General features: G+C 38.8%; 1 protein-coding gene across 1 annotated transcript in view; it reads right to left on the bottom strand.

The window, feature by feature from the left end:
- Window positions 1-23993, bottom strand: part of LOC150103771 (carnitine O-acetyltransferase-like) — a 214323-nt gene that overhangs the window by 41726 nt on the left and 148604 nt on the right. Inside the window, exon 9 of the mRNA XM_090396967.1 lies at window positions 22878-22978. Within this exon, the coding sequence (XP_090253093.1) occupies window positions 22878-22978 (101 nt within the window). The remainder of the gene's footprint in view (window positions 1-22877; window positions 22979-23993) is intronic.

The following is a 23993-nucleotide window of genomic DNA, read 5'->3' on the forward strand; positions in this document are numbered from 1 at the left end:
TATAGTCTAACCAAGTGAAAAATAAACTTTCAACATCTTTCTCTAAATCCAGAGTAATTTATTAAAAAGGTGGCACACTGTTTGGCAACTCCTCTAGGTGGAGATGACCTTGCTAATGCTTCTGCCTGGTATCTCCACTTGGGCCTGCCTCCCACTGAAGATACCTCAATAAAGGTTGAAACTAGTCTGGGTAGTGGCCCTTCCCTTAATGCATAACATCATACATATCCACAAGGAGATGTGTTTTGCATTGTGGGAGATGCTGGGATGGGGGCGATGTTGGCTTGGTTCACCTTTGCTGCGAGTTGTCCGGTGTTGTGCTGCCTTGCCCCAGTCCTGAAGATATTTTCAGGCGCAAACTTGGTTTGCTCACACGTGGATAAAGGATTAAACTAAATTTATTATAATCTCTATCATATCACCTCTCTTCCTCCTATCCACCAAACTCTGCAATCCACATCACTTCAACCTCTCTCCATAAACAGCATTCCAAAGTCCCGATATTGTCTTAGTCACTTGTCTCTGGACCCTCTCCAATGTCTCCACATCACATTGAAAACCATGTGACCAGATCTGAGCACAATAGTCCAAGTGTGGTCTGACCAGTGCCTTATACAGTGGACAATCACTTCCTTATCCTTGCATGTTAGCGTACTTCTTATTGATGGCAGCACTATGATGTGCAACCTTTGCAACACTAGCAATATGCCCTCTAAACTTATTATTATGTGACAACTCCAGGGAGTCCAAAGACTCATTGAGGGAGGGCACCTACTCTACAACTCTCCATCATCACCACTCAATCCATCAACAATAACGAATCGCATCATCAACAGTGCCATCTACTGCCCACCGCCACTAGTATTTTCACAGACAATCACAAATATCCATGCCCACAGCAGGATTCAAACCTGCAGTCTTTTGGCTAGAGAGCAGATATGCTAACCACTTAGCCAACTAGGCCAGCTAATAATAATAATAAGTAATAAATAAATAAAATATTAATAAATAAATAAACAAATAATAATAATAAATAAATAAATAAAATATTAATAAATAAATAAATAAATAATAATAATAAATAAATAAATAAATTATTAATCACCTCAGGGGCTCACTTTAGTGAGTACAGGAGCAGCAAACCCAAGGTAGCTGATGCTAGACCATGCCTTACTTCATGTAATATACATCTGTTATATTATCTGTAGACTGGTCCCTCCTCTTCCTTCCTTGCTTCTTTCTTTATTCTCTTCTTGCTCCTTCCCCCCAAATGCTATTAGAGTATTCAAGGGCTGGGGGTGATCTTTCCTATTTTGCTGTGTGATTTCATCTTATGCAAACAGGGTAGTGCTAACAGGGCATTACCAAACACTGTAACATGGTCAGGTCATCAAACAATGGTCATACCATATCGTCCATCGCTTGGGTTACCAAGGGACGTGCTCGGGTTTTAGGCAGAAGGATCCGTTCAAAAAGTATGTTACAGCTTCCCTTAGACACCACTTCTCAGTACTCTGCTAGAGGAAACTCCATCAATTGGGGAGGTGTTTAGGGAAAGCACAAAGAAATGGTTCTGCAAAAGGATAGAAATGGCAACGACAATGGCACCAGACTATGGCTTTAGGCAACTAGAACATCTTCTCTCTGACAGGGAAGGAGAAGGAACTGGTCAAGGAAGCCAAGTGCTACCAACTAGATTTAGTCGGGCTTTCTTTGACCAAGAGGAGAGGCTCTGGAACTGTCAACCTGAATGAGGGGGTGGAAGATCTACTACTCTGGTGTGAGCCCAATAATGTCTGCTCAGGCAGGTATGGGGATACTCACAAGTCCCCAGCTGGCAGACTGTGTTGCTGAGTGGATCCCATTGAGGGGGACGGGTATGTGTGTTAAGGCTCCAGATGAAAAACAATGACTTAGCTGTGGTGCGAGCCTATGCACCTAATCTGGAGTCGGAATACTCTGCCTTCCTAGAGGAAGTGGATGCTGCTTTTGACAGGGTGGCAGACATGGAATCAGTCCTGCTAATGGATGACTTCAATGCTCGTTGGAACAGATGACCAGATGTGGAGGGGTGTGGTTGGGAGGAACGGAGACCTTGACCTTAACGCGAGTGGCTTGAAATTATTGGACCTCCCAGAAAAGTCCATTAGTATACCTGGTACATGGATAAACTTGGACAAAGGTCTCTGAGTGACTTTTTTATAGTCTCAGCAGACCTATTTTCCTCACTGGACGTTCATGTGAGGAGAGGGGCAGAACTGTCAACTGACAACCACCTTGTTCTCTGCACTCTACGGTAGAAACCAGATGCTTCAGAAACTAGATGCTACCATCGATGCTGGTAGGCCTAAGCATCTATACCACATGAAATGGGAGACACTGGAAAATGAGGCTGTGAGGAAGAATTTTGCAGATGACTCCTCCAGGTTCAAAGAGATTCCCAAACATACTGCAGATGTTGAGGAGGAGTGGAAGCTGTTCAGAACAGCTGTCACTGCCTCTGCACGCTCATGCTGTGGCAGAAAACGGCTCGGCATGGTGACACCTTGGTGGAACCAAGAGGTCCAAAAAGCTGTCCAGGCAAAAAAGGAGGCCTACCTAACATGGCTTAGGGTCAGGTCACCTGAGATGCGTTTCCGGTATGCTGAGGCATGAAAAGCTGCTGCTGAGGCAGTAAAGACAGAAAAGTAGAAGGCTTGGGAATCCTTTGGAGAAAGAGTAGACTCATCCTATGCAAATGCAAACAAAGTATTCTGGCAGCCCATCCGTCACCTTCGAGGGAGGAAATCATGCATAGCAAGGTCAGTTAAGGTCTCTTAAGATGGATATCCTCCACAGATGGAGGGAATACTTTGAGAGCCTTCTTAACCCAGGTGGCCCAGCAGTTGTGGACATCCAAGAGGAGCACATCGGGGCAATGACTAGTCTCACAGCAGAAGAGGTCCATTTCACAATAAAATCACTAAAATCGGACAAGGCTGCTGGCGATGATGAAATTCGGCCCAAAATGCTAAAAGCCTTAAATTGAGACGGTGTTCTCTGGCTGACTTGAGTGTGTCAGGCTGCTTGGATATCTGGACGAGCACCAAAGCAATGGCAGACAGGCATAATAATACCAGTCTTCAAGAAGGGAGACCAGAAGGATTGCAGTAACTCTCGTGGCATCTGTCTGCTCAGCCTGCCTGGGAAAGTGTATGCTTTGTGCTTGGAAAGACGGTGCAGGAGCATAGTTGAGTCAAAGTTCCAGGAAGAACAATGTGGCTTTCATCCTGGTAGAAGCACAACTGACCAAATCTTCACTTTAAGGCAAGTCTTTGAGAAACTTGGGAATACGAATATGCCAAGAATGTCTACACATGTTTTGTGGACTTGGAGAAGGCATATGACCAGGTTCCTCGGGATAAGTTTTGGCAAGTAGTACAGGAGTATGGAGTGGATGACCAACTATTAGCTGCCATCAAGTCCCTGTATAAATGCCCAGAGTTTTGTGTCAGGGTAAACAGCACAAAGTCTGAACCTTTCACAGTCTCCATTGGCCTATGCCAAGGGTGTGTTCTGTCACCCCTCCTTTTCATAATATTTATGAACTGGATTGATAGGCACAGCCGAGGCAGTGAGTGTGTCAGAATTGGAAGATGTAGCATTGGACATCTGCTTTTTGCAGATGACCTAGTTCTGCTTAGCTCTTCCACAGATGACCTCCAGCAGACCCTGGATAGGTTTGTAGCTGTTTGTGCAGAAGCTGAAATGAAGATCAGTGTAGCCAAAACTGAAACATTTGTGGTCTCAAGACAACCATCCCAGTGTACTCTACATGTGAGTGGAGTCCCACTGAGGCAGGTGGAGAAGTTTAAATACCTTGAGTCCATATTCATGAGTGATGGAAAGTGGGACATAGAGCTAGATACTCGGATTGGCTCAGCAAGCGCAATATTGTGGGAGCTTGGCCGTTCGGTAGTATTGAAATGGGAGTTAAGCCAGAAGGCAAAGCTGGCTGTCTTCAATACAGTCAATGTCCCCATCCTCACCTATGATGATGAGAGTTGGGTAATGACTGAAAGAATGTGGACACGAATCCAAGCGGCTGAAATGGGGTTCCATCGAGGGGGTTGTGGGGCTGACAAGACTTGACAGAGTCAGAAGCTCTGCAATTCGGGAAACCCTCAATATTCAACCATTGCTTCTCCGTGTTGAGAGATCACAGTTACGTTGGTATGGGCACCTGGTCAGAATGCTACAAGAGAGGCTCCCCCAGCAGGCCCTCTTTGCCAAGCCACAGGGTGGGAGGCCACGTGAAAGGCCAAGGACAGATGCTGGTTCCACAACCCAATAAGGAAAGGTGGGCCTTGAACACGAATGAATAAAATATCAATAAAAAATAAATAATAATAAATTATTAATAAATAATAAACAAATAAAATATTAATAAATAATAAATAAATAAAATATTAATAAATACTAAATAATAATAAAATATTAATAAATAATAAATAATAATAAAATATTAATAAATAATAATGATGATGATAAAATATTAATAAATAAATAATAATAATAATAAAGTAATCATTGTAATAACAGTAACCACTACTCTCCTTGAAAAAACTCCATTTCTCAAACTGTTAATCTAAGTAATCCTACTGCATAAACAATTGAATTTCTTATAATTATAAATTTACAAATAAATAACAAACATTGCTAATTTTGCCTTTCTCTATATGAGATGCAATTTCTGGGGAATGCAATCATCATCCTCAGATTGCAATTTATGGGGATGGTGATCTCTCATTCTTATTTCCTTCACTCTGAAAAATCTATAGGCATCCTTAGATTTTCTTCAGGCACCATTTAACTAATTCCTATTCACTGTTGATTCCTCTACCATAGTTTGTCATACCCAAGTACTGTTTTCAAGCTGCCTTCTAAGTATTATAATCACTTGCCTTCCATAGTTCTTAACATAGTTCCACATATGTCCCTTTCTTAGTTAAAACTCTGACATACATTGTCACCTCTTAATCAGAACTGCATGATCATCCTCACCAAATAGAGACATAATTGTCAACTCATTTACAGACAGATTCTCAGGTGCTATTATCATAACTTTTATTATTATTGTTCCGGGAAACTCCAAGGAGTCGACAGACTCATCGAGGGAGGTCCTAACATCATGTCAAGAACAACTACTCAACATTCACACAGTATCTATCATACCTTGCCTTGAACTCATTCACGGTCGTAGCACCCACAACAGACTCTGGAAGCTTATTCCACTCATTTACCACTCTCCAAGTAAAGAACCTAGCTCTAACACCCTTGTCAACCACGCTCTTGCCCAGCTTCCATGCATGGCCCCTAGTCCTCCCACCACCAGTCATATTTTCAAAAATATCTTCTGGATCAATCTTATAAAAACCCTTCAGTAATTTGAATGTCTCAATCATATCACCCCTCCTTCGCTTATCGTCCAATTTCTGCAACCCACAAATCTTCAACCTATTCTCATAAGGTTCATTCCACAGACCTGCTATCATCTTGGTCACTCGTCTCTGGACCCTCTCCACTTCCTCCCCATCACGAAGAAACCCTGGTGCCCATAGCTGGGCACAGAAGTCCAGATGGGGTCTTATCAAGGCTCGATACAGAGGAACAACAACTTGTTTGTCTCTGCATGTTAAAGTATTTTTCAGAAGCCAAGTGATTTGGTGAGCTGTTTTAGTTACTTTTGCAATGTGCCCCCTAAACTTCAACTCCCTATCCACCAACACTCCCAAATCCCTGGCCTCATCAATCTCCTGGAGTATGGTTCCACCAATGCGATATACTGCTGCTATTCTTTTCACCCCAAAGTACATAACCTTACACTTTGCCACATTAAATTGACATCCATTTTTCCTAGCCCAGTCCTCCAAACTATCCAAATCATCCTGTAAAATTTTGACATCCTGTGCACTCACAATTGCTCTACCCAACTTTGCATCATCAGCAAACAAGTGAACACTTCCTCTCAGATCCTTTCCAATATCATTGATGAACAAATTGAAAAGCAGTGGTCCAAGAACAGAGCCCTGTGACACTCCACTAGTCACAAGACGTCTTTTAGACTCCACTCCTGAATAAACCACTCTTTGATATCTCTCCTTCAACCACCCTCTTATCCATCTCACCAACCCTATATCTATACCCATCTGCTCCAGTTTACTGATTAGGGTTCCATGTGGTATCCTATCAAAGGCCTTGGCAAGGTCCAGTAGTATCACTGTAAACCCATTACCCCCTATCCAGTTCAGCCGTCACTGTGTTATAAAACGTGAGCAAGTTACTGAGGCATGATCTACCCTTCACAAAACCATGTTGTCCCCGATACAATATCCCATTTTCATCTATCCAATCCTGTATTCTTTTCTTGACTAATTTCTCTAAGACCTTGACAATGATTCCTGATATGCTAATCGGTCGGTAATTTACAACAGCAGTCTTGGAACCACCTTTATGCAGTGGAACTATTTTCCCCTCTTTCCACCCGCTCGGGACTAACCCAGACCCAAGACTCAAATTAAACAAAATGGTCAAGGGTACTGACAATTCTTTAGCTGCTTCTCGTACAACACGAGCTGGTATACCATCCAATCCCACAGATGTATTGACATTGAGGTTATGCAATAGACTACTCACCTCCACTTCATTAACCACAATTCCCGTATAATCTACTGGTTTATTCGTTTCTGCAATGTCACCACCTGGATGATATACTTTTGCAAAGTGCTCACTCAGTAACTCAACTATCTCAACTGATTCAGTTACCTCCCTACCATCGGCATTCTTTAAAATCAATCTGCCATGTACATTTTTCCTTTTACTTGCTACATATCTAAAAAACTGTTTAGAATTCTCTTTAGCCTGCATGGCCAATGTTCTTTCGTAATCCTTTTTTACTTTTCTTACCACACTCGTCACCCTGCTGGCCTGCGCTTTATACCGTTCATGTGCCTGCCGGTCACCCTTCTCCTTAAATTCCCTCCATAGTTGTTTCTTTTTTTGCAACTCAAGCTTAATGGTGTTATTCATCCATTTAACCCCTACTTGATTTATTATTCGGACTCTAGGTATACAGTCAGCCATTGCTTCATGCAAGCACTTCTTAACTACCTCCCATGCACTATCAACTTCTAGTCCTTGCAGTTGTACATGCCATGGCACTGAACCAATCAAACTCCTAAGCTTGTCATACTTTCCAGCCTGATAATTCCACATGTACCCTGTCTTAATTGAAAATTCTACACTTTTAGTCACCTCCCAAGTTAAGACCCTATGATCACTCTCACCGATTGGTGGCAGTGTGGTCATATTTGTTACAGCCAAATCCTCAGATGTAATTACTAGGTCAAGCACTCTCTGACCCCTAGTATTTTCCATTACATGCTGTCGCAGATAGTTATCCCTTAATAACCGCATAAAATCCAGTTCCTTCCTCCCGTGTGTCCTCTCCTCACTCCAATCAATGCGACCATAGTTGAAATCTCCCATAATAATCACCCTCCTTCCACCCATTTCTTCTATTTGCTTGTGCATACTGTCACCACCATCTTTTCCATCACCTGGTCTATAGCAGCACCCAATTGTATATTTAGTTCTGCTAGCCACAATCTCACACCAAATGGCCTCAAATGTGCTCTTTTCTCTATCCTGCAATTCAACTTCTATTCTCCTTGGCTGGAGCTCATCAGCTATCATCAACAATACTCCTCCCCCCATTTTATTCTCTCTGTCATTCCTGAACACACTATACCCATCACATCAACTTGCATGCCTTCTCCTCCATCCAGTCTATATTTCCATAGCTGAAATCATCCACAATAATAGTTTTCTTTAAATCCATAAAATTTATCTGTCTATGCAGTTCACAGTCTCTTTAAATGATCCTGCATCTATAATAGTACCCAATTGTCTATTTTATCCTGTTACCTCTATCTTGCCAAACAGCTTCAAACAAGTTTCCTGTAATACTCATATCCACTACCATTAGAGATTTATAATCTGATTTGATTCAATTCCTCTGCAATCATTAGTAGTGCTCCTCCTCTACTTTCCTAGCTAGTCCTTACTGAATAAATTGAATGCATCACATTCTATTACTGTAATATTATTACTATTATTAACAATATTATTATTATATTACAAGTATTACGAATATATTATATTATTCATAGTATCTTCATGGAGCCATGAAACTCACTGGGAGACCCATGCTAATCTCTATACACACAATACCTAGCATATCTCTTCTTGAACTCATTCACTGTTAGGACACACAACTAGTTCTGGCAAATCTATTCCACTCATTCACCACTCTCCATACAAAAAATCTAGTCTACACACTTACTAACCATACTCTCACACAACTTCCATGGATGTCCTCTAGCTCTCTCTCTCTCTCTCTCTCTATTTGTCAAATATTGCAAAATTTCCTTTGTGCCAATCTTATAGAAAACCTTTAATAACTTACTAAATATATGAAGAGCCAAAGGCGGGTCAGTTGCTGCACTATCCAGGTATTTGCTTACACTTGAAATCGCTGAACTTTATATAGTTTCTATATTCGGCATGAAACTCTTTGAGTTTCTTATTTGGCTAAGAAACAATATGGGATGTAATATCCCTTAACTTAAATAAGTTATATGTCGCTGAATTGAAGCCTTTGGCTCTTCATACATTTAGTAATTTATTAGGACACCTCTTGGCAATTCTCATAGAAGGGATGTAAGTTCTGTTCGCTACAAACTTGGTATTATTAACTAGGTCTACCTACTCACTGATGAGACTCCAATGAGGGTGGAAACTGGTGCAGGGTGGATCTGGCTTTGAGAGGCTCCACTTAGAGGTAGGTTTTTGCCTGTCTCTGAGTGGAGTCACCGCTGAGATTATGGCTCTGCTTGGTGGTGGGGTGAGCCTGCCACTGGGTAGAGCCAATGCTGAGAAGTTCTTCTCGGTGACGGGGTGAGCCTGTCATCAAGTGGAACAACGCTGAGTTGGGCGATCTTTTGGGATTGTCTTATTTTTAGAGCCCGCTTCACCTATACATAAGGTTGAAACCGGTCTGGGTAGTGACTTTCTCTCATAATGTAGAACAGTAATACAACTCCTAGGAGCTAAGTTCACATTATGGGTAAATATCAAGAATAGTGATCAGATCTTGCTCCACCTTTGCTATGAGTTGCCTCAGCTTGCACTACCTTAAGGGTCAGTTGCTGCACTATCCAGGTATTTGCTTACGCTTCGAATCGCCGAACTTTATATAGTTTCTATATTCGGCATGAAACTCTTCGAGTTTCTTATTCGGCTAAGAAACAATATGGGATGTAATATCCCTTAACATAAATAACCTTTAATAACTTATAAGATTCTATCATGCCCCTTTTTTTCTGCTTATCAACTAAACTTTGCAACTCACACACCTTCAACCTATCCTCATAGGAAACATTCCATAGAACTGCCACCAGCTTGGTCACTTGTCTCTGGATCCTCTCCAACTCCTTTTGATTTCCAAGAAACCTAGGTGACCTAATTTGTGTGCAATAGTCAAGATTCAGATAGGTTTATAAAGAGGGAAAATAACCTCCATATCTTTACTTGCTAGTGTGTTTTTCAATATCCAAGTAATTTTTTAAGCTTTTTTGCAACGTTTGTAATAAGGAAACTGTGAAAAACTTACAAAAGGAAACTGTGAGAAAGAGAGTGAGGAGTGGTTTCTTTGCATGGAGGATGGTTGAACTATGGAATGCGTTGCCTGATAGAGTGGTGAGAGCGAGAACAGTCAGTGCATTTAAGGAGTGGTATGATGGACTTTGTGTTTCAGAGGGACCTCCCTCGATGAGTCTTTTGACTCCATGGAGGCCTGAATAATAATAATATGCCCTCTGAAGATCAATTCTCTGTCTGCCATCACCCAATCCCTAGCTTCCTCAATTTCCTGCAGTCTAGTACCATCAATGTAATACACAGCATGTAATCTTTTCAACCTGAAGACTTGACAACCATTATCCTTTGCCCACAATGCCAATTTACTTAAATCATTCTGCAGGATATTTGCATCTCCCTTTATGAAGTGAATATTCTCCTTTAAATCATTTCCTACATCATCAATATACAAATTGAACAGCTGAGGTCATAGTACAGAGTTTTGAGGCACTCCGCTCATCATTCTCATTTTTCTAGATCCCACCATATTCTACTCTCTGGTGGCTGTCTATCAGCTGCTCATTTATCCATGCTGCCAGTTTTATATCCATTCCCATTTGTTCCATCCAAGTTCTGTAATAGTTTTCTATGTTGTATTCTGTTAAATGCCTTTGAAAAAGTGCAGAAATATCATGGTGTAGATATTTTTATTATATAATTCTGCTGTCACTCAATTATAAAATGTGAGTAAATTAAGGCAGGAACCACCTTTTACAAAGTCATTCTGCCCACCATAGAGTATTTTATTCCTATCTACTCATTGCTGTATTTTATCTTTAACCAAATTTTCCATTACCTTAGCCTCCATCCAAGATACAAATGGATGTAATTTGCTGCTTCTGTCTTGGAGCCTTTTTTATGTAATGGAATCTTACCTTCTTTTCACTCCCTTAGAACCTTTGTCAGAGCCAACACATAGATTAAACAACTTTGTAAGGGACACTGCCAGTTCTCTTGCATATTTTACACCCAGGGAGGAGGCCAAGGGACCCTACCCCCAAAAAAAGGAAAAGGGGGAAAAAAAACCAGAAAATCTTTTCCTAAATAAAATTCTTTTTTTTTTTATTTACGTTGTGTCATGTCTTCTATTTTTATACTACTTATGAATTAGCGGTCACATAAAGTGGGAATACCCTCTGGCTCTCAAGAATCATGGCCATTGCGAATGCAAGGTGAATGAAGTAGTGCATGGGCAATACATTGTTTACCCAAGCCAGGCCAGAGATCACGGTATCATGTATTGGCGATCACTGCAGATGCTCAGTCATAGGTTGTATGCAATGCACAGTATGTATTCTCAAATCATCTACTCAACCCCCCCCCCCCAAGATTAAATCCTGAGTGCGCCACTGTTTTTAGCACACTGGTCAACATGCCATCCAGTCCCACTGCTGTATTCATATTGGTATTTTTCAATATGCTGAACACCTCTGGTTTGTTTAACTCAATTTTCACATCTGTCTTCAGTAGCATTGCCAAATGCAAAATCTCCGCCTGGATGATAAACCCTTGCAAAGTGATCACTTAGTAACTCAACTATTTATTTTCCTCCATCACTTTCCCACAATTAATTTGATAAAAGTTAGGCTTCCATAATCATTCTACCTCTTACTCGCTATATAATGAAAAATTTTTTTAGGATTTCTTTGGCCTGCTTAGCCTAATTTTCTATCATATTTTGATTTAGCTCTCGTTCCATACTGTTTGCCTTTCTTGCCTGCACTTTGTTTTGCTCATGAGCAAGATGACCACCTCTTTTTTTATTTTCCCTCCATAATGTTTTCTTTTTTCGCAGTACCTGCTATTGCTACTCATTCATTTTTTTTTTCATATTGCTTCTACCCATGAAAAGTTTATTGGTCAATTTGAGTGTGTATAAGGCATGGTATGATGAGCTGTGTGTGTGTGTGTGTGTGTGTGTGTGTGTGTGTGTGTGTGTGTGTGTGTGTGTGTGTGTGTGTGTGTGTGTGTGTGTGTGTGTGTGTGACAAAAGGACCTCCTAGATGAGTCTTTGACTCCATGGGGTCTTGGGATAATAATAATAATATAAAATACTAATAAACCTATAATACATTCATACGATGGGTGGGCTAAGGATTTTTTTTTCTATTTTTATTAATTTTATAAATTTTGTATTTTTTACCTAGTCCAAAAACCATGCTCTAGAGATCAAACATGGAACTTTTTCAAGCAACTTCTGGTCTTCAATAAGTAGGGTGGTGGTCTCATACTAGGCGATGAAATTCATCTCTCACCTAAAGACAATCACAAATAGGATTTAAATCTCAGCCGGTTGGTTGGAGAGTGAAGATGCTAACCACTCGTCTAACCAGGCTGGTGATCTGATCCATTTAACTCCAGCTTGGTTTATCCTCTTAACCCTTGGAATGCAGTCAGATACTGCTTCCCTGAAACAATCCCTGACCATTTCCCATAAACTACAATTGGCCTCTTAAGTTTGTCATAATCACCAAGTTTGAAGTTCATGTAAACTTTTTCATGATTTAGCAATCTCTCGGAATAAGACTGCATGATCACTTTGCTTAATCGGGATCAGAGTGGCAACACAGTTATTGATACATCTTCTGATGTTATTACCACATCTCACATGCTCCAACCCTTCATCCCTTCCATCATATGCTGTTTCAGGTAATTATCTCTTAGTAGCTGTATAAATTCCATTTTCATCTTACCATGCATCCTTTCTACTCTCCAATCTATGTCTCTATAGTTGAAATCCCTCATAATAACACTCAGCCTGCATTCAATGTGCTAATCTGCCAATGCATGGCATCTATATTTTTCTGTGCACCTTTTGGTCTCTATAGCAACAAACAATTTTTTTCACCTCTGTTGGCCTCTCTGTCTTGTGCTAGATAGCCTCAAATGAATCATCTTCCTTAATTTCTATTTTTGTTGGTTGAAGTTCTTCAACTATCATCAATAATATCCCTCTTCCTGTCCTATATCCTCTGTCCTCCCTGAAATTACAATACACCCTTCATATTCTGTTCCTGTAATCATATCATATCATCTTCTGCCAATAAGGTTTTGCCAATGCCGATAACTTTTTGCCAAGATGAGCTGGCCATTGCCCCAAACTCCTCCCCTTTATTTCTGATACTTCTAGCATTCATGTATATGCATTTCTACGTTCCGTGCATAATGTCATTGCCAATCCAGTCAGATTCACTACCCATGAAACTGTATACATGACCATTAATGGTCATTTTTGCACTTACCCTGATTTGTTCCAGTAGTGGCTAAGCATATGTTTGACCCCCCCCTTCCAATACTTTTAGTTTACCTGATTATGTGCTTCCAACTTTCCAATGAACACTTTCTCCAAAACCATTGAAGTCTGTCAAGCATATACAGGTCGTTTTGTCCATCAAATTCATTCCATATATCTATAAACTGCACACCATTCCTCCTGTACAATCTTTTCATTGACTCATTAGCAATCATAGCCCTCTGCTCAATTCAGTCCTATCATACCAAGACTCAATCTTTTCTAACTTTTCTTTTTTGCTTCTTCCAGCAACTCTATATCTTTTCTCATTGCATATTTCACCCCTTTTAATTCATTCAAAAGGTGAGAAATTTCTCACCATCCAAATCATTTTGTTCCTGCCAAAACAATCAACTCTTTCACATCTCCTTTCTTAGCAGCTTCATTATCATATGTGATCTATTCATTCACAATATATTTACAAATCACAGTAAATGTAACTAAAATCAATGTCATTAAGGATTAAATTAATCAAATTGATGAAATGGTTTCAGTGATTGAGTTTATTCATCCCAAAATCATTGGAATTAGTGAAACATGGTTGAATGAAGATGATATCATAATGGGAATAGAAATGGCAGGATATGGTATTTTTCGTGAGGGCAAGAAGTGAGAGGGAGTGCTGATGATACCAGGAGAATTAAGTCCACATAAGATAGACATAAAAGAGGGAAATAGTGCCACTGGCTGTGAGGTAATGTGGTATAAAGTGGAAGTTGACAGGAAGACATATTTAGTTGGATGTTGGTATAGACCAGGGAATATGAAGGGTATGATGAAGAACCATATAAACAACTTGGATTAGTGAATAAAGGAAGAGTAATTATTACAGGTGATTTTAATTATGGCGGTATAGATCATCATCATCATCATCATCATCAAATTCCTGCCATGTACCCTCAAGGGGTGTACAGGATATGACAGTACTACATGAAAAAATTACATCATTACTAACTTCCTATCTACAATTTTCCTCCAAATCAGTCTGTTACTTGTCAAGACTTCAACATTATCAGATCTTATATTTCTATCGTCTAAGGCACTTTGTACCGTATCAATCCACCTATATCTTGGTCTTCCTCTGGGTCGTTTTCCTGCCAACCTGGCAGAGAACACTTGTTTTGCTAATCTTTCCTCTCCCATTCTATTTAAGTGACCATACCATCTGAGATTAGCTCTGCTAACGCATTCCTGGATGCTGACAATGTCAAGTTCTTTCCTAATATCCTCATTTTTAATATGATATTGCCATTGATGCCATCTGTTCACGCCTCTAATCTTTCTCAGAACTCTCATATCTGCGGTCTCTAGTCTTTGGTCAAGTGTTTTACTTCTGACCCAGCTCTCAGATCCATAAGTTAAAATTGGTTTGAACACAGTCTTGTATACAGCTAATTTAGTGTTCCGACTAATTTCTTTCTTATTCCATATGAATTTATTCAATTGACTTCCCACGATACCAGCTTTGCTGATTCTGTTGTCTATTTCTATATTTAGTTTACCATCTTCAGGCACTTTGTACCGTATCAATCCACCTATATCTTGGTCTTCCTCTGGGTCGTTTTCCTGCCAACCTGGCAGAGAACACTTGTTTTGCTAATCTTTCCTCTCCCATTCTATTTAAGTGACCATACCATCTGAGATTAGCTCTGCTAACGCATTCCTGGATGCTGACAATGTCAAGTTCTTTCCTAATATCCTCATTTTTAATATGATATTGCCATTGATGCCATCTGTTCACGCCTCTAATCTTTCTCAGAACTCTCATATCTGCGGTCTCTAGTCTTTGGTCAAGTGTTTTACTTCTGACCCAGCTCTCAGATCCATAAGTTAAAATTGGTTTGAACACAGTCTTGTATACAGCTAATTTAGTGTTCCGACTAATTTCTTTCTTATTCCATATGAATTTATTCAATTGACTTCCCACGATACCAGCTTTGCTGATTCTGTTGTCTATTTCTATATTTAGTTTACCATCTTCAGTAAAAATTGTGCCTAAGTAGCTGAAATGTTTTACTTGTTCCACAGGTTCTCCATTCACAACACAGTTGACATTGCAATGATTCTGCCTATTTTCATTGTCTTTGTCTTTTTATTGCTGACCTTCATACCATATCTATTACAACAGCTATTCAATTTAGTCAGAGAATCTTGCAGACTTGTAGCGGATTTATTTAGAAGTATAACATCATCCGCATAAAGCAAAGAGCTGACATTAACATCTCCAATTTTGATATCAGGTTTAATACCACATTCCTTCATAATGTGATCCATATAGATAATGAATAACAGAGGGGATAATGTACATCCTTGTCTCACACCAGATTTAACATTAAACCATCTTCCTGTACTTCCTTCAATTCTAACTGCTGACTCACAACTCAAATAAAGACTGAGTATTGCTTGATATAATGCCCCATTGACACCATATAACTGCAGCGTATTGAATAGCTTCTCTCTTGGCACCTTGTCATATGCCTTTTCCAAATCGACAAAACTTAAATACAGATCTTTGTTATATTCCCATGCTTTCTCGACTATTTGTCGTAAAGTGAAGATCTGATCCTGACAGCCTCTATTTGGCCTGAATCCAGCTTGTTCTTCACCAAGCTTTTCTTCCACAATTCTTCTCAACCGTTTCTCAAGTATACTTGCATAGATCTTGCCAGGAACACTCAGTAGGGAAATACCTCTGTAATTCTCACATTCAGTTTTATTTCCCTTTTTATATATGGGTACTATGAGAGCTCTACTCCAATCATCGGGAATTCGTCCCTCTGTCCAGGCTTTCTGAACTATGTGGTGCAGCCACTGTAAGACTCTTATACCACCATACTTCAGCATTTCTGGTCGAATATCATCTACTCCTGCTGCCTTTCCACATTTCAAGCCTTTGATGGCTTTTTCTACTTCAAGTATGGATATGTATTCCTGACTGCATGCCTGGTCAGTGTTTTTTATCACTGTGCTGTCATCACTGCTTGTTTCATTTAGCAGTTTTTCAAAGTAATTACTCCATACTTCAAGGATATCTTTTTCTCCTGTTTTCATTTCACCTTTATCATCTCTAATTCCTTTTACAGCACTCTTTCCTCCATTCCTAAGCTTCTTCAACAACCTCCAGAATATTTTGCCACCTTCTTGATATTTATTTTCTATATTCTTGCCAAAGTCCTCCCATGACTTTTGTTTAGCTAGTTTTACACACTGTTTAGCTTTCTTACATTTGTCTCTGTATTCTGTAAGAGTAAAAGCTGACTTATTTGCCAGGAACTTTTGATATGCTTTCTTCTTTTCCTTCACTGCCTCTTTAACTTCCTGTGTCCACCAGGGAGTTCTGATTTTTTTATCTTTGCACACAACCTAACCACATGCCTCTCTGGCAGAATCAATCAATGTTTCCTTCAGAGTTTGCCACCGAATCTCCAAGGTTTGATTCCTGTTCTCAAACTCTTTCATTTTCTTTTCAATAATATTTCTGTATTTTAGTCTACAGTTTACATCTGAGAGCTGCTCAACTTTTATTCGCTTTAAAACTTTCTTACATGTTATTCTTTTCAATATGAAATTCAATTTTATCCTGCTCAAGACTAAATAGTGATCACTTCCAATTTCAAATCCTCTGTACACTCTGGTGTCCTGCACCAGGGAGAAAACATCACTATCAACAATAACATAGTCAATGAGACTTTTCTTATTCCTAGCCTCTTCTCTCCATGTGAATTTGTGCACATTTTTATGTTGGAACATGGTGTTAGTAATAACCAGTCCATGTCCTGAGCAGAAATCCAACAGATATTTGCCATTATTATTAGCTTTGCTCTTTTCTCCAAATTTTCCCAAAATATTTTTGTATGTCTCACAATCATTTCCTACTCTACTATTTAGATCCCCAACAAGGACCAACTTTTCATTTTTCATTGTGTCAGTTGCTTTTTCTAAAGCATCAAAAAATTCCTCCACTTCTACCTTAGTAGAACCTTCTGTGGGACCATAGGCACAAATAAGTCTCATTGTCCAGTTCCCCATTCTCATATTTGCCCACATTACTCTACTTGAGACTGGACTCTACTTGAGAAGAAGAAGGTACCTTGGAGACAGTACAAGATGAATAATGGTAATAATCAGTTACATGAAGAGTATAAAGAACAAGCCAGGAAAGTGATTCAGTTAGTCAGGAAAACAAAAGCGCAGTATGAACGAAACTTGCAAAATTGGCAAAGAAAAACCCTAGAGAGTTTTTTTAGATATGTAGCAAGTAGAAGGAAGAATTATTATTATTATTATTATTATTATTATTCAGGTCTCCATAGAGTCAAAAGACTCATCGTGGGAGGTCCTTTCTAAGAAACACAAGTCTATCAAGACACATCGAGGGAGGTCCCTCCTAGGAAACACAAATTGGAGTGAAAAAATAGCATTTGGGAATAAAGAAAATTAATTTCTCAGGCAGCATGCAAAGAAAGGCATGAGAGGATCAGGAGTTTTAGATCTCATCATATCATCAAACAATGTAATTGTGAGTGGGGTTTCATACTTTCTTCTAGTAGGTGAGAGTGATCATGAAGTGATAACATGGGTCTTGGCTAGCCATATGCAAACTTTTGTGAGGAAAGGATATATGTGAAATTATAAGGCTGGTGATTATGACAAGCTTAGGAGACAGCTTGGAGCTAGAGCATGGAATGAGGAGTTGAGTGGTAAGGAAATAAATGCTGCTTGGGAACTGACAAAGAAATACATAACAGCATCAATGTGTGAATGCACTGCAAAGTCCAAAAGGTTGAATAAGGTAGGTGTAAAATGGATGAATGAAGAGTTTAAGCATGAAATCGGGAAGAAGAAGGTACCTTGGAGACAGTACAAGATGAATAATGATAATAATCAGTTACATGAAGAGTATAAAGAACAAGCCAGGAAAGTGATTCAGTTAGTCAGGAAAACAAAAGCGCAGTATGAACGAAACTTGCAAAATAGGCAAAGAAAAACCCTAGAGAGTTTTTTTAGATATGTAGCAAGTAGAAGGAAGAATTATTATTATTATTATTATTATTATTATTCAGGTCTCCATAGAGTCAAAAGACTCATCGTGGGAGGTCCTTTCTAAGAAACACAAGTCTATCAAGACACATCGAGGGAGGTCCCTCCTAGGAAACACCAAGTCTATCATACTACTCCTTAAATGCATTGACCATTCTCACTCTCACCACTCCATCAGGCAATGCATTCCATGGTTCAACCACCCTCCATGCAAAGAAACCACTCCTCACCCACTTTCTCACAGTTTCCTTTCGTAACTTCCAGGGATGGCCCCTTGTCATGACTCCTGAGGGAGTGGAAAGAAGGTAAAATTGTTCCACTGCATAAGGTTGTGATAAGGCTGGAGCTTCAAATTATAGGCCAATCTCTATATCTGGAGTTGTGGTGAAGGTATACTAGGAGGTTGGTGAGAAGTAGGATACAATTGGGTTAAAAACAGCAGTATTCTTTGTGGTTATCAACATGGGCTTGTTAAGGAGAGATCATGTTTTACTAACTTACTTATGTACGATAACAAAGTGATGAATATTTTGGACAGGGGAAATGCATGCATTTACAGTGGTGTACTTGGATTTTGCAAATGTTTTTGATAGGCTCCAACATGACAAACTAATAACAAATTGAAACAGATGGGATTGGATAACAGACTTCTGAGTTGGATCAGTGACTGGCTGTCAGTTAGGTATCAGAAAGTTGTATATGGGGATGTGGTATCCCACAAGAGGAAGGTCACTACTGGCGTACTGCAGGGGTCAGTTTTGGGACCATTGTTGTTCACTTTGTATATTAATGGGATGGGTTTAACTAGTGATATGCAGCTGTTTGCAGATAATGCATAACTGGGGAGAGCAATGCAGAGTCAAGCAGATGTAAGGCCTTGCAGGAGGATTTAAATAGACTGCATGAATGGGAAGGTAAGTGGAACTATCAGTTCAGTGTTGCAAAGTGTAAGGTTTTGAAATTTGGAAAGCAGCAACAGGATGCAGAGTATACACTTGATAGGGAAACTTTAAAGGAGGTAGAGGAAATTTGAAATCTGAGAGTGGTGGTGGACAAGGACCTGAAATTCAGGGGCCACATTGCTTGTGCAATGTGGCCCCTGAGTTGTGAAGACATAACATCAGATAATGACAATGATGCAGAGGACCCTGACATGCAGAAATGGAGAGAGATTATGATGCCATTGCATAAGGCCTTGATCAGGCTTCATATGGATTATTGTGGATCAGCACTGTAAGGCCACAATGTATGCTTGATTCCTCATCACTCTCCCCAGTGCACAGATCTGGTGTCACTGGGTTTTCATGGTGACAAGGATATTGGAAAGAGTCCAAAGAAGATTCACAAAGGCTGTCAGTGGTCTTTGGAATTTGGACTATGAGGACAGATTGAGAGAATGTAAGCTGCTGAGCCTCGTGAATAGGAGGAAGAGTGGGGATATGATTGAGACATAGAGGCTAGTCGGGGGTTGTTATCAGGTTGACATGGAAGAGATTTTTCATAGAATGAAAGATGGGGATAGAATAAGAGGCCATCGGTGGAAATTGCATAAAGAGGGTGTGAGCAGAGGAATGAGGAGCAGGTTCTTTGCATGGAGAGTGGTTGGTAAGAGGAATGCAATGCCTGAGTATGTTGCAAATGTAGATATATTTAATCATTTTAAGGCATGGTTGAATGAGCATTGTGTGCAATAGTGTGTACTACCCACGATGAGTCTCTGACTCCATGGAGGACAGATGTTAATAATAATAATAATAATAATAATAATAAATTAACCTGTAATCATTGAACAATAAATCAATATGCATTCACTGCATAACAATATACGATGCACTAGGATGCTCATCACATGTATATAAGTAACATGTACACAGTATGGAATTCCATCAATCTCCATTATTTAATACTGTGAAGATATATATAATTATAATCATAATAACAGTAATGAAATAAAAAATTTAGGAGTCATTTCATACTGTGGAGATTATATTCAGAGTGCATATTTATTATTATTAACACTAGATTGCCATGAAGTCAAAAGACTCATCACAGGAGGTCAACACTGTTACACAAAAACCCATCAAACCGTGATTTAAACTCATTTAATGTATCTGCCTTCATCAAGATGTCAAGCAATGCCAATGAATTCCACTCATTAACTGCTCTCCATGCAAAGAACCTGCTCCTTATGACCCTGCTTACACAGCTTCCAGGGATGTTCCCTTGTCCTACCCCCCCCTTCCCCAATCAAATGAAAAATAAATTCCTTCCACATTAACCCAGTATTAACCTTTTATCAACTTATATGTCTCAATCATATTACCTCTTTTCCTCCTATTCACAAGGCTTTTGAAACTGCATTCTCTCAATCTGTCATCATATACCATATCCCAAAAACTAATTACCACCTTAATCAGTCTTTTCTGCAACCTTTACAATATAACCTCATCACCATGAACACCAGGAGACCAAATTTGTGCACAATAATTCATAGGAGGCCTGATCAATATAATGGAACCAGAACCTCTTTATTTCTACAAGTTAAGGTCCTCTGCATCATTGCCATAATTTGATGTGATGTTTTCACATGTGCAATGTGACTGCAGAATTTCTGATCCTTGTCCACCACTACTTCAAGGTCTCTTATTTCCTCAACTTCCTCCAAAATTTCTCCACCAAGTGTATACGTTGGATCCCATTATTGCCTACCAAATTTCAGAATCTTACACTTGGCAACATTGAATTGACAGTTCCAATGAGTCCTCCTGTGGCGTTACATGAGGACTCATACAATCTATTCAAGTCCTCCTGTAAGGTCACAATGTATGCTTGATTACTCATCACTCTCGCCAGTTTTGCATAATCTGCAAACAATTGTATATCACCAGTTAAACCTATCCCAGTATCATTAATATACAGGTTAAAACACAATGGTTCCAAAACTGACCCTTGTGGCATACCACTGGTGACTTTTCTCTTCCAGGATAGTGTCTCCCCCCACCCCCCATAAACAATTTGATAATACCTATCTGAGAACCAGTTGTCTAACTAACTGATCTATCATCCATTCCCATTTACTTCAGTTTAGTTATCAATTTGTGGTGTGGCAGTCTATCAAAAACCTTTGCAAAATCTAAGTATACCATCTCTCTTGTCCAATACATTCATCACTGTGTTTTGAGATATCTTGAGATGAAATGCTTAGACTGAAAACCAGCCTATACACAAAAATATTAGCAGTCACAGCTTCTTACCTCTTGTACTTATATGAATATACCATTTTCTTTTCTTTCCTTTTTTTTTTGTTAAATAAAAAAAAAATTATTAAAATTATTTTAACACGTTCTCTGCCACGCTCCTCGGGCATAGTTTGTTCCCGCATGATGACAAGCGCTTTCGTGTCTTCAAGGTCACTACAAGTAATCTCGTAGCCAGCTTATCAGACAGAATTTTGTTTCATACACCAACTACAAGTAATTTCGTATCACCCCCACCCATATATTACATGCGCTGATGAATGTGTTTATTGTGTCTAGTCTCTAAAAACCTTGAGTTTCGCCATGACCAGTAAAAGAAAACTTACTGATAAAGAATTAGAAGTTTACGCTAATATGAGCGATGATGAATTTAATGAATTCATCATTGCAAATGGAAGGATAAGAGGGAAGTTTTTTCCATTTCAAATATGCACAAATTTTAAATGGCTGAAGCAAAAAATCGGAATGGTAAAATTCAATTAAAACCAAATATTGTTAGGGACTATAATTTGGGTATGTCAGGCATCGATCTTTCTGATCAAATGCTTTCTTACTATTCCCTCTTATGAAAGACAATTAGATGGCCAAAGAAATTGGCAATACGCATTCTTAATATATATATATATACATTCAAAGTGTGCATAAATTTTATAATATAATTATTGGAAACGCAATGACTGCGTTAAAATTTAGAGATCAATTTATCTCAGTTTTTGTTGGAATGGATAAGCTTACAGCATCACAGATTATCAGCAGCATTCGGGATCTTCATTATTTGGAAATTTTACCACCTACAGAAAAAAATATTCGCCGACAAAGCCATGCCGAATATGTACACGAAACAAACAACGACATGAAACTTGTTATTATTGTCCTGTTTGCCAGGAAAAACCACCATTGTGTGTGGAAAATTGTTTTAAAGTGTATCATTCGTAATTTGAATAAATTGGTTTTTATTTTATTGATTTCATTTTATTATTTTTATTGATTTTTATCAGTTTTAAATTGATTTACAAATTACGTGTTATGCTACGGATTAGCTCACGCTTAGCATAGGAGGTTGGTAATCGACATACGAGTATATTCGTAGTTGGCTCCTGAGGCACATACATAATATACTATATTTTAGTTGAAATTATTTCCCTTCTATCAAGCCCCCAGACGTGCTCTCCACTTTATTCAGAATCCAAGGGTCCAAATTAAGGTAATTATACTAAGGGTAAACTCGTCTTTGGCATAGGAGGTCGGTAAATCGACATACGAGTATACTCGTAGTTGGCTTGTGAAGCTCATATACGAACTCGTAGTTGGCAGTGAACGTGTTAAAGATTATATAACAGTCTTCATTAGAGTGTATCTCTATTAAAATTAAGCATCTTTGCTATTTAGACATTTTATTTCAAAGTAAAATTAAAATCAAAGTATTGTTAGAATAAGATGCTAATTTGTATTTCATAAGTATAGGTTTAGTAAAAATTTATATTGTATTTTAATTGAAATATTATGTTTTAAGAAACAATCTAAATTAAATTTGAGAACAATATACGTACACATAGTCAATGACATGATCCATGAGTACACAGTATGGAATTCCATCAACTGGACTGTGTTCATTATTGATACCAAAAACTCCATCTTCACTAACTATTACCTAAAAAAATTGTGGGGGGGGGGGGAGGAAGGAAAAAAAAACTATTTTAGAAATAGTTATAATTATTTCCAGACCTTTGTGGAGTCAAAAGTCTCATTGCAGAGGTTCTTGTCAAATCAATGCTTAACCATATTTACAGTTTTTGCACACATACACAAAAGTAATACTTGCTGCATACCCACCACTCATCCATCACTACCATACTGGGTAGTCAAGTTACTAATGCAGAGACAGAGAGGAGTTGTTTAATGATCACTTTATTGAGGTATTTCATCTCAGAAAAGCAGGTTTTATTCCTATAGGGATGGGAAGAGTTGAAGGTTTAGAAGTGCATGATGACAATGTATTTAAAATAATCAATTACTCTGGAAATCAAAACAGCAGTGGAACTGGATGGGATTTCACCAAGCATTTTAAGAGAATGTGGTAAGGAATTGATAGTTCCATTGATCTGGCTATTCAGTGAAGGTCTAGCTACTGGAAAAGTGCTCTGGAAGGGAAGGAAGGTGAAATAGTACTGTTACATTGTAGTGGTGGTGGTGGTGTTAGAATGGAAGCATCAAACTATAAACGGTTTGTATTTCTTCTGTAGTTGTTAATATGATTATATACAAAATGGGAAAGATGAGGCTAATATTATCTATGAGGTTCAGAATGAATATATCAAGGGATGCTCATGTTTCAGTAATCTGACTGCCTTTTATAATAAATTAATAAGAGCTGTTAATGAATAAGGTACATCTACCTTAAGTATAGTAACAAGGTATATACACCAATTTTATTAGACTTTAAAAAGTCATTTCAATGGAAGATCTCAGAATGCCATCTGTGATATTCCTTAGTAGCACACTGGTGTCCAAAACCGAAGGATGAACACTATTTCTGAAGATTACAACTACAAATTCAGACAAATCAACTTGTGGAAATTTGTATAGCATGATGATTTCAAGAGAAATCATCATGCTATACAAATTTGATTATTAAATTTGATTATTAAATTTGAAAGTGGATACAC

The sequence above is a fragment of the Typopeltis vanoorti genome, chromosome 8, assembly GCF_054136105.1.
Source record: "Typopeltis vanoorti isolate ZY-2024b chromosome 8, IOZ_Tvanoo_1.0, whole genome shotgun sequence".
Lineage (NCBI taxonomy): Eukaryota > Metazoa > Arthropoda > Arachnida > Uropygi > Thelyphonidae > Typopeltis > Typopeltis vanoorti.